Raw genomic sequence first — 12,520 nt, 5'->3', positions numbered from 1 at the left:
TCAGTAGTAAGGGTTGGCTCCTTCGGTTTTGTGACAAATGGCATGGATTGGTTAACAACTAAGCCTGTTTCGATTTGCCACAGAAAAATATGTTTATTTAGAAACCTAAACGGCTATATAACTCAAAAACATGGAATTTTAAGTTATGCCGTTATTGCACAACACACAGGCAACTATCAGGATTGGCAGCACGAAGTAAGAAGGCTGGCAGGGGTTCGTGCGAAGAGCTTAGGGCCACAAATTAGGTATCAAGGCTTCGAAAAAATACTGAATAGAACTGATGAGGCTTTGAGTAATATTTGTACGGTAGACTGCTCTTGGACATTTTCTTTCTACTGATCTCTTGAGATAAACTTTTCATGTAGTACTAATCAAACTGCTAGAGAGAATATGCTTTAAATATTGTAGATAGGTTGAAGGTAGCTTTGGCTACCAATTCCTCCGATCCATTCAAAATGCAGCGTAACCGGATGGCGCACAGTACGGTTGAAACCCAAAAGTGCGGAAAAAATGGAAGCTTTAAATAAATGGTTCGAAATTTCATACTGGGCGGTATTCGGCGGAATTGTAAAATATAAAATGGCGGATCCAATATGGCGTTGGTAAATTTCGAACTATTTAAATAGATTTCTAAGAAAGATTTTGAGCATGCAGTTTTATAGTTTTTACGAGTATTGTCACAAAGTGCAAGTTTGAAGTAGCTAGGACATACCGTTGATTTTTGAAATTTTCTTTTGCTGAAAGTGCCAGTCATTTTTTTCCATATAAAGTATATTCGATGATATGAAGCAACATCTTCAACAAAAAATAATAATCCAAAAATTAGTCGTAGGTCTCAGCTACTTTAAACTTGCCCTTTATTATATTTAAATTAAATGGGCTACAAAGCTCCTAACTCAACATTTTTCTGTGAAATCTAAATTAAAAAGTCCGAGATTTTTACATACAAGTAAAATGAAATCCTCTTTACTCTTGTTAGTTTAATTTTTTTAATGACTTCATACCAACATAAGCATTTTCGCTGTATGAAAACTATATAAACTATATAGCCGGTTTATCGGTTTTTATTCTTAATTTCAAACTGGGGAACCGGTTTTTTTCAAATTACAATCCGCGGTTCACGGATTGTTGCGGCTGTAGTGGCTCCCAAGTTACACTCAGATAACAATTAGCGCATATTTAGTAGCACCATTTTGTCGCCTATTTACTTTTTCTTTCTTTTTTTAAAGAGTCCCGGTTAATACAATGTGCCTCTTCTTGGCATTCGCTCATAGCGAGAACTAATATTATATATACCTAACTCCACATCTGTCATGTTATGCGCATTTTTAATACAAACAAAATAATGTTTAAATATATATCTTTGCTGGTATTAGCAAAGCCTGAATGCAGTTTACTGCATGGCCTTTTTCTGCTTCGTAGCTGTACTGAACTGTGAAAGCTGTGGTACAAAAACCTAATCAGAAGTGAGATTTTTCTGTTCGTAATAATATTACATTTAAAATATTTAACATGAAGCTCTTATCTCTAAAAATCCACCTCATTCTCACTTTATTTGCATTCAAATTATTTCTAAAAATGTAATTGATTAAAAAACAACGAAAGAGGAAGCTTAATTGACACACAAAAGCACAAACACAAACACGAATTTTATCACAAAGGATTGCAAAAGGTAGTTTAAAACAAACTTTGCAAAAAAAAAACTTGTTTAATAGTTTTCTGCTTTGACTTACCAACAACTTGCATAATACCCGTGGCGGTGGCAGTTGAGAAAAGTGGCGCATCGGCTGTCACTTCGCAGGAGAAGTTGCCGGACAAACCGAAACCCACATTGCGGATGAGCACTTGCGTTGCATTCGAATTGGTCACCTGTGGAGACAAATGAAATATTGTGAAAATTTTTGGTATAATTACACGAAAAGAAGTGCTACGCAGGCAGAATATAACTGTAAAAGTAGCTTAAATAAATTAGTAAAAAATAAATTAAAATTTTAAGCAAAAATTTTTAACATAATACCAGCTACTAAAAAACTTACGAATACGCAATCACACAAAACCTAACAAAAAAAAAAAATACTATAAACGCAATGGTATTTTAAATAAATGCATTATTCGCTAGGTCGCTAGCGCTTCACACAAAGGGGCAAATGCAATTTCTACCTAATAAACTTTCCGTCTGCTGAGCAATAAAACTCTTGACTATTCTAAAATGGTGGCGCAATTTGCTGCTATGCTGCCGACTAATTACAAATCAAATTTATATGCAAAAGAAATACTTAGAATCGTGAAAGCGCTCAGAAAGCTGAACTGAAAAGTAAAGTTCAATGTTGGTCTAACCGAAGGTGCAGATGTTGGTGAAATTTTTTTGATATTTTTTATTTTTTTTTTTTTTTTTTTTGGAATTGGCAACTGTAAATTACTCTGGGCACAATTCTACCAGCATTACTCACAAAAAGCACTTAAGTTTATTAAATCATTCAAACCGCAGCGCCATAAAAAGTAAATTGTTGGTAAAGTTTGCAATAGTAGTTGAGGACTGTGAACTTTCTGTTTTCTGTTTACCACCGCTTGCCTTCACTAAGGGGTTATTTTTGCCAACTGTTTTTGTTGCAACTGCTTTAAGTGTTTTTGAGAGATCTAGTTGGCAACCTTAAATTTCATTCTCGAAATCGACAGTTGGCAGCAGCATCGTAATTTTCCAGTAGAGAATAGCATTCAGGGTCATTTTACACAAAAGCGAAGTTGTTGAGGCGAAATTACAAAATTTTTCAATATTACAAAGAAAACTGCAAGCAGTTGTAAACATTTCTGAGAAGCTATTACGGATTATAGTATATGTAAGTAGCTATGAAGTAACACTTGGGCTTAATTCTCCTTGAGCATTTTTACCGGATTATAAAATAAGTGAATGCATTTTCTTTTGCTTATTAATGCGAATATAGCAGTTTCAAGCAAAATATCGTTTTCCTGCTTAAAATTATCAAGAGCATAAATAAGTGGTGCTATAATCTGTTTATACAAAATAAATAAGAGGAATGAAGCGGCTTCTGGGTCTCATGAGTTACTTTGTCCACGTGTTGGCGATAACTAACAGTGCTACAACAGTAATCATGTGTCTCCACTATAGTAAATTGGTGCAGTGCACATATTTCTGACGACAGCGCTGGATTTAGTTATTAAACGTGAGCCGCTTTACCTAAAGAAGCAGGCTACCAAAAGAACGCTACTAAATTTTGCTAAAGATTTATTAAAAAAAGAGGAAGTTCATAACCTCCATCATCTATTCTATATCAATAGTTTCGAGATGTAACAAAAGGGAAAGCATAGTTTTTATTTTTTTAAAGATTTAACATAGACGTTTGCGTTTTCTTTGCATTGAGAAAGAGCCTGCTCGAAAATTGCAGGAATCTTTGGACCCAGAACCAAGATGGGAAATATGCGAGCTTAATTCTGCCATAAATATAGGTCGTCCTCCTTCTCTTTTATCAAGTAAAATAAAATCGCCCTTGGTCCTTGAGTACATTTACAAACTTAACTTGCTTAGTGGATACAACGAAACCCAGCTAGCCTTTTTACCAGGCCACAAGTGAATAGAGGGAAATGTAAAAGTGTTCCCAGCGTAAATAGAAACTTGGAATACTAACAGAATATTAATAGTTATTCATACACGACTCTGCATAGTGTGGGGTAACCGGCATAAGCTGGCTTTTACGACTCAGTCAATGAGGCATCATCGTAGAATACTTGGGAGGCTTTATGGGCACAGTCTGAGTACACTCACTCCATACCTCAGACATTTTTTGTTTACTTTATGAGAGACTAGGTTTTACAAGAATTATTTTGAAAAAAATTGAGGGTACAACAGACCTCTGGACTGCGATGCATACCTCGCATTAATACCTATCAACTTATATAGGTATCTATAAATATTTTATCACAATTAGGCGGTGCTATGACTATATTTATACAAAAAATAATGGGCCGTATGCATAAAACTAAGCAATTGCTTTATCTTAAAGGCTCATGCCTTTCACCGAAATTCATTTGAACAAATTGAGTAAAAGGTCTGAAATGTTAAGAAAAAGCATTTGCTTAAATTTTATGCATGCGGCCCAATGGGATGAGGGCGTGAACTCTAAACTCTTCTACTACATATTATACAGGCTTAGATAGATAGATAGATAGATATTGTAATGAGGTGTGCACTGCGTTCTGGCGATCTATTGTGCCCTAAACACTTCTTCTTAGCCAAGATATCTCGGAATGTTCAATAGCACCTTCGGCGGTTGGGCCACAACAAGCCTAGACTGCTCTCACGTCGTCTGCAGACTGCATGATACTGAGCTAGTCGAGTCGCAGAACTTGCAAAGATCATTAGACCGTTTCCCCAGCTTGTGTAGGTGACCCCTTAGCAAAACAGGCCTCGTAACTTGATGTTATTTTTTCTGCCAAGGGAGGTTAGCTTCTCAATGCGCCGAAGGACTAACAATGATATTACTTCATAGGATAGAAAAGCTTCTGTCCCCTGTAATCATTATAGTCTCCGCATATAGATGACGAGGATTGTTGCATGGAAGATGTTTGAAAATTTTCCCATAGGAACAAATAATCTGGCCAAAGGATTCCAGCTCCTTCACTATCCGCGATGTTCGAGCCATCTATGTGTCAGTGCAGTATGCAACCCTGAAGTAGACCCTTGAAGTCAGAGAAACTCAAATACTATGGTTCTACCTATGTCTTCTCTGGGGAACAGAGCTACTGGGATTTTCCTGCCAAAGTCTTGCATACCATTAAAACTTTCGTGGCCTTGGAGGTGATCGCGTACACATTTTTCATTCATAGAAGTTTCGTCTGGGATTATGTCTCTCATACCCGGCAGGGCTCTTTTCCTAGTAATTGGAATTATTACGGTTTTGGCTTAACTTGGCACACCATCCTTTTCTTTATCTTTAACATCTTTAAATAAATAACGCTGAGGGTGCTCACAAACTTTCGGTCTGAACTTTTAAGGTCATGCAGACTTTGCTAGCGGGTGATTCCTTTTACCCACCTTCGGGTAAAAGATTACTCTCACGCTCTCCGCTACACCTGTGGAACGTAAGCTTCCGCAAGACTGCTTTTCATTATGTCCGCTAGGTTTGGTATTCGATTCTCTCCACCCTGCTGCATCATGACTGGCCGGATGCCATCTACCCCTGGGACCTTATAGCGTTCAAACGAGCCGAACGCCCATCTGTTTGAATTCTATTTTTAATCTACTTCTTGTCAGTTTCCAGTCACATGGTCGCGGTGTAGTTCGGCGGACCTGCGGCTGCAGTGCCAAGCTAGTGGCCTCCGGGAAGTGTGTTGTAAGCAAAGTGGTTTCTCTCTCATATTTACTTCTGGTTTGGGTGCCATCATTCTTATAGGCATTCACGTCGCACTTTCACGTTTCTATTTTTAGTAAAAACAGATTTCCCGAATATTTGGACTCATGCGCCACCTAGCGGACCAAAATATTACCTATGACCCCGCCGCGTGTCAGAGGAATATACTGTTTAAATTTAGTTGAAATTAGTTTTAACTTTCAAGCCAAGTTTTTACAAAGATAACAGCTACATTTTTATATATATAGAATGTACTTTTTTCATAAAATGCCCCATTTTGCCGCATATATGTACGTTCATATATGCAGTTGTATTGTGCACACAAACCAAAATATAAATGTATTCAAAAAATTGCCTTCACCAAGCTGTTTATCACCGGCAGCATACCTAATAACAAAAACCCAGTCGACCAACTTGTTAGTGAAACAGCTAAAGTAGCGTTGGATGAAAACGAGAAGAGGCGGGATGGGAAAGAGCTAACCGCATAACTTGAATGTGGTAAAATTGGAATCGGTAAAATGGTGGACAGATGCAAATGCAGTTGCCATTGTCAACCGTTGCTGGTGTATCTCTGCGGTGGTGCAGGAGTGTCACCACCCTTGTCTTACACTTCTACATAGTATTCTAGCGAAAGAGGGGACTGTGACAAGCAGCTGTAGAGTTACGCGAAAGGCTTAAATAGGTAACGGAATGTGCAAACTTTTTCAATAATCTACCTGCGGAAAGTTACTCCAAAGCAGTGGTACACTACAGAGCGCAAACGTTTTAGGCATGCCTGCCATTCCCATTTTTTTGTCGCGCTGTGGGTTTAAGTTCCTTTGCTGCCGTACGGCTGACTTGCACCTCACGCGGTTGAACGATGAACCGAAAATATTTTATACAGGTAATACCAACTTCGCCCGTGGGCGAAGCAAATACGCAGCGGCATGCATTTGTAGGCATGCACATTAGGGTGGTCCTTAAATTTTTACATCAGATTTCCTAAGCCTCAACGCCTACGTCGATGCTGCTATAGTCGAAGATATCACTTATAAATTTTGGTTGCACACACACATATAACCGACTCCACTGGGAACCAAAATTTATATGTATGTGACGTCTTCGACTATGGTTGTATCGTTTTTGGGTGTAAGGTGAAAAAAAAAATCAATCAATCTGAAATTGGGAACAAAATTTATATGTGATATCTGTGACCGTGCTGAGACTGAAAAAAATCGCTCATTTGATTTTTTTTAAGGACCACCCTAATGCACATACGAGTATTAACATATATACCTAGACTTATATACAAACAATGGCAGGCGCTAACACCACATGCTGCTAAATTTAAATGAAAAGTTTTCATTGCAAAAAGCTGCAGATATATTTTTGCTATGGCCTGGTATCAGTTTATTTGTGCGTATGCGCATGCTACTCTCGGTATTGGCGCGGCAAAAAAAACCATTCATATAGCGTGGAAGGCAGCAGTGGCTATGGCACTGTGGTGTGGCTATGCGGTATGGTAACCACAACACGAATGTATCTATGTGCATGACTGGTGGGTGGAATGACAAATTCAACGCCTAGCAATAAAGTCAAGTTAAAATGCCGGGTCAGTTTTTCGCTTGCAAACATGTGTATGTGTGTGCATACCTGATATCAGCGCCAGCAGCTAAACACAGCTCTCGCTAAAGGCGCCTGTTCTGCAAAAACGCAGTGAAAATGCACAAATATTCGTTGAGCTTGCTGCTTTTTCTCGGTTTTTTTTTTCTTCTTGATTTTGTCAAAGTCCATGGAAATATTGCAACTATCCTGAAATTCCGGCATTTTGGGGCGTTTGTATGCACCTGCGAGCTCACTTTTTGCATAACTGATCGGTTGGCTACGCTGTTGCACGAACTTCATTTTTCACATTCCACACTCCACTTCGCTTACTTTTCTCTTTGCGGTTTTTCATCCACCTACTCGCTAACGAACTCACGTTGTTGCTCATTTGTAAGCCATTCCTGCTCTAAGCAATTAAAGTTACTCATACGCAATGTTTACCGAATGAAATTCCGATATACATACAAATAATATCACGATGGGCTTGTAAAATGTTTAAGGCTAAAGTTTTTAACTATCCAATTTGCTTTTGAATTCCTGTACTGTTATTAAAATCGAGGGAATTTTAGCCAAAAGTGTACATCTTTTATGGAATGAATTAAAATGTAAATCCACTATTCTTCATATTTGGTGACTACGACCAAAATTCTCGCTAATTTTGCCGCAAGATTTTCCACCTCGACGTTTACTAGCAGCAAGTTCAGCTTAATTTCTAAAGCAGCCATTGGAGTTGCCCTCAGTACTTCGTTATGCAGCGATCTGTCCAACGTTATATCTTTCCCTCGTTCCCCAAAACTCCCATAAATTAGAGTGTTGCTCTCCATGTATCACCAATGCGTACAGCGCGCCGCTTGCCTTGTTTGGCAATGTTCATATTCTCCCTCAAGGTACTTTGTGTAGGCTTTAATAGTCACTTTCGGATGATTTTATTTTGAGAAGTACCATGTCCATGTACTCCGCATTTATTCTAATATATATACATATCCCTGAGACAATTATTCATCCCATTGCTAATGTTGTCTAGCTACCTTCCAGTAGCAAGACAAGAGACGATAGCATTCCCCCGTTTAGCATATCTTTACATGCTTCTTTGGTTAGCTCATCCTTATTAGGTTAGGTTAGATTAGAGCGGCTGCCACCGCGAAGACTACGGAGCACACGTAGGTTGGAAAATCCCCATTGTGATACCACTGTCCGAAGCCATTTGTTTCTTTCCCCTTCTTAGTAATTTAACAAACTAGTGCGTTGTATATAGCACAAAAAGTCGAGAACATTCTGTGAGTTCAGGTCCGCTAAACCATCTAAAAAGTGTTTTTTGAATAATTGGTTGCACGTGTGGGCCAAGACGGGGAAATGGCAAAGATAACGTTCGATGCTCGCCTCCTACCATCTCCTCGTTTCTACAAATACGACAAAAATTGTTGGTGGGGTATCCTATCCGCGTGTGCCCATAAGGCACTGTCTACCTAGAAAAAATTCAGCAATATATAATTTGGTTATAGTTACATTATTTAGTTATAAATAGTTACCAAATCATGTGTTGAGAGCAGATATCGAAAATACATTGTAACTTTTTCTATCATTAACCATTTATTTTTTACTTTTTGTGATATATCATTGTGAAAGCGTTTTATGCGAGGGAGCTTACGGTTAATGACTGTGAGAAATGGAATCGCTAATGAAAATAAAGGCCTACCGCAGTTATGTATGCAACATCAAATCAAATAAAAGTCTGACCAATGCAGGTAAGCGAAAACCTTGCTATATAAGTTATTGTGAGTGATTTATTTTTTATAAAAAGAAATAAATGGCAATTTATGACACCGCAATAAATGGGCCGGTTATTTTCGGTCTCTGGTTGAGAGAAATATTTGTCCGGTGATTTAACCCGACTACTAATCTCAGCGGAGAGCGGTCCAGCCGAGTGAGAGCTATGGATCGCCAAGTTTTGCAGGTGGTTTCCACCATGAATTCGAATTTTGATCAGAATTTTTTTTCAAATATTTCCGTCCCCTCCTTACCAGATCATTGTCTAAGCAGTTGTCAGGAATGTCTCTGTGTCCAGCGATCCATACAATTATCAAGAAACCTTTTGATGCCAGCAGGTTGAGAGTCTTCCTTCATTCTATGGCTACTTTGGACGTTGTTTCGTTAAATTAAAAGGTTTGATGGCAGTCTGGCTGTCAGATAAATATCTAATCATTTTCTGCCCGGAATCAAGTCACAAAATAGTTCGGCAGATAGGGAAATACATTTTAGGTTTAAGTAGGGATGATTTCTTCTTCTCCAAGTACTTTGAAAAGTATCGATTCATATATGTTTATCCTTATCAATGATGACTCCCCAGACCTCCGAGCTGGGACGATCTATTTTAGTCTGCGTGTGGATTGTTGAGTTTGTGCTCAGTGGTAAGCAACCATTTATATGCAACTGCGGCTGGAAGTTGTGATATTCCTTTTAGTTGGTCATAAAAGGCCCATCAGTTATTTCAGAAACCCTTTTTGCCTTGGTGAAAGACTTTTGGTTTCTTCTCAAAAGTAAGTCAATGAGTTTCTTTTAACACTTAGATCTAATTTAATATTGTTTTGCCCGTTCCTCCACCAAGGACTCTGTCTGCAGTTAAGCTTAGTGATTTCTGTATCGGATTCTATGTAGGAGTTCACAATAGCCGAAGTCAGACCTGGGGGGAGATTCTGTAACCAATTAAACCGGAGTTCTATTCCAAAACGAATCTGAATATAGACTGATAGTGAAAGTGCTTCATATACCTTCCGCGACATCTAGGACCTTTATCAATACGCTACCTCTGAATGCAGGAGATCTGTTTAAAATATCTAACCTTTTAGGGATGGCAGTAAAAGTGCAAAATCGCTGTACTAAGACTGTAATTCTAGTGTTTGAGTTCTAGGCGCATAATGATTAAGATCAAAACTATACTTAAGGGCATAACACAAGAATAAGCTGGACCGAGTTATGTGATTTTTACACTTACTTATATAACCAGTCTCTTAAATTTTTAATTTCCGCTCTTACGTAGAAGTATGCATATACACATGCATACGTGTTTACATACATATGTGTAAATGAGTAAAATGTGTATTCTATTTGAAAAAAATCCCGCCCTTCTTCAGCAAAAAATTCAACTTTAATTCCTTTTCGATGCCACAGGAAAATACCACAAAAATAGCAAAATAACAAGAAAAACTGCAAGCATACAGCTATAAATAATTTTTCTGTATATGCAACTAGCAACACATGCAGCTGCATACGTATGTTGAATGAAAAACTTAACCCTTCATCGAAATGAAGAAGCGCAATTAATAACTGATATATTTAACATGAAAACCATATATGTATATCATCGGCTGATGATTCGAAAACCTCTATCTCATAAAACGGCTGAGGAACATTCTATTTTAGAATTGCATTGAAGCACGCCCTATCTCGGAATTTCGCTCAGAAACGCCTATCTCAATATAAGTTCAATATATGTATCAACAGCTTAAATAGGGCGTTCTTGAACCAAATTTTTAGATAGGGCATTTTTGAATCGGCGCGTTTTTGAATCGGCAGCTGAGACAGAGCGATCTTTCACTCAGCCGTCTATATGTAATTTAATCAGAATAGCATACATAGATTGGAAAATTCGTATAGGTCTTAGGGACACTATACCTAATAACGTATAACATAACAAAAGTCCTCCCTGATTCCAGGTTGGCAAAAAATCTATCCAAGCTAAAGAGTAACCCATAGATAAATAAATAATCGATATTATTAAGCTGCGCATTCTACTGTGATCAGGGAATCTATTGCACCCTCTTGCCTTATACAACTACCTCGGCAGATTCTAGCTCACTTAGGAAATCCAATAGTTTTTTAGTGACATCGAGTGTAACTTTATTTCTTGGAGCTTTTCTACTCGTTTTCTCTTCACTTCATAGTTCTCCTTTTTCTCTGATAGTGTGTGTTCCTATTGCATAGAAAGGATCGTAACCAGTTGCTGCCTTGCTAAGAAGTCTGTCTACCTCTTCATTAGCTTCAATCACGACGTGGCCCGGAACCCAAAGAGGAAAAAACAAAGTTCCTTGCTGGTAAGCCTTTAATCTCCTCACGAATTCCAGAACCAATTGACAAGTGCGAACGGAATATCTCTTCATATCGGAATTTTTTCCCGACGGAGGTCAACCATACCGACTTCTAGGACCTTGCTTAACCATACATACCCAGGTATCACAATCCGAAAAGTTTAAGAAATTGTATCTTACAGCTTTATGTTTGCTATTATAGGGTTAAATGTCTTCATAAAAAACATACAAACATGTATATACATTAGGGTGGTCCAAACAAAGTAGAGTCGGAATTTTGATGCTCTTCCCCCCTAGGACTCTTCTATGCCGTAATATTGTATATCCCAATTTTTTCTTTAAATCAAAAAATATTTAGACGTTGCTCAAAGCGCTGAAAATTTTCTATATATTTTATATGTGAAAAATAAACAAATTTCAGTAGCAACGGTCTTGAAAATCAATATTTTCTGATCGGAAAATTTTGTTTCTCTTCAGTAGACTTCCAATAAAAATACCAATTTTTTTAATGAACCACTTTCTATTATTAACTATTTGTATAGGACCCCTAAAACCCTTAAAAAAATGCGATGGGGACCCATATAAAATCGCTGGTACTAAAAAATGGTATAATAAACCACTGAGTATAGTTATTGTAAGTCTTCTGCAGAGAAACAATGTTTTTTGTAAGAAAAATATTGATTTTCAAAAATTCTATACCATTTTACGAAAACTGTTGTTTGCGATATATTTTTTTGATTTCTAATTAAAAAACAGGGGTATAAATTTTTGTCGGCATAGAAGAATCCTTTGTGGCGAGAGCATTAATATTTCGACTTTACGTTTTCACATGCATTTTTGGACCACCCTAATATACATATGTACATGAGAGCAATATGTGTTCGTATCAAATGCAGATAAATTCATTGATATGATGCAAAAGCTCTGGCGCGCACACACACCTACCTTCACACATACACACATACATATTTATATACATACATGCAATCACACAAACAAAAAGAAGGAGCATAGTCAAATTTAATTGTCTGTATGTATACTCACATCGACGTGTATGCCGGGAAATGGAAAAACTTTCGTATTCGGAAATTCACCAGGTGTATAGCGATAGAACTCCAATTGGCCACGATAAAATTTGGCCGAGTAGAGGGGCGTCCCCTCCAAATCGTACAGGCAACGCACGATGGCATGTTGGCCGCGTCTGACCGCCGGTGGTTCGATGATTAAATTGACATTTCGCAGTGCGCCCTCCACAATTGCTGTCGTTGTTGTGGTTTGTGTGGTGCATGTTTTTGGTTGTTGTTGTTGTTGTTTTGGTTTTTATTTCCATAGTAGATAATACCGAGAAAGAGACAAACAAAATTGAAAAATGAAGATTAATAGGAGTATTAAAGTTGAAAAAGTTCCACGCATCACAATGAAAAAAGAAGCGAATATACATAATAGCGAAGCGTTTTTTCATATGAATTATTTTTTATTTTAATT

At 37.7% G+C, this 12,520-nt stretch overlaps 1 protein-coding gene across 1 annotated transcript; it reads right to left on the bottom strand.

Moving 5' to 3' along the window:
* Window positions 1–1,733: 1,733 nt before the first annotated feature.
* On the bottom strand, window positions 1,734–12,294 carry LOC108372639 (uncharacterized; the record flags this gene model as incomplete). Its single annotated transcript, XM_017628368.1, has 2 exons — window positions 1,734–1,869; window positions 12,080–12,294. Coding segments are annotated over 2 exons (351 nt in total), but the record flags the coding sequence as incomplete, so codon positions are not given.
* Between the last annotated feature and the right edge of the window lie 226 nt (window positions 12,295–12,520).

The sequence above is a fragment of the Rhagoletis zephyria genome, unplaced genomic scaffold (assembly GCF_001687245.7).
Source record: "Rhagoletis zephyria isolate East Lansing unplaced genomic scaffold, Rhagoletis_zephyria_1.1 Rzeph_scaffold_05943, whole genome shotgun sequence".
Taxonomy (NCBI): Eukaryota; Metazoa; Arthropoda; class Insecta; order Diptera; family Tephritidae; genus Rhagoletis; species Rhagoletis zephyria.
The sequence above is the reverse complement of the archived record's forward strand: the minus strand, read 5'-3'. Positions and strand labels throughout refer to the sequence as shown.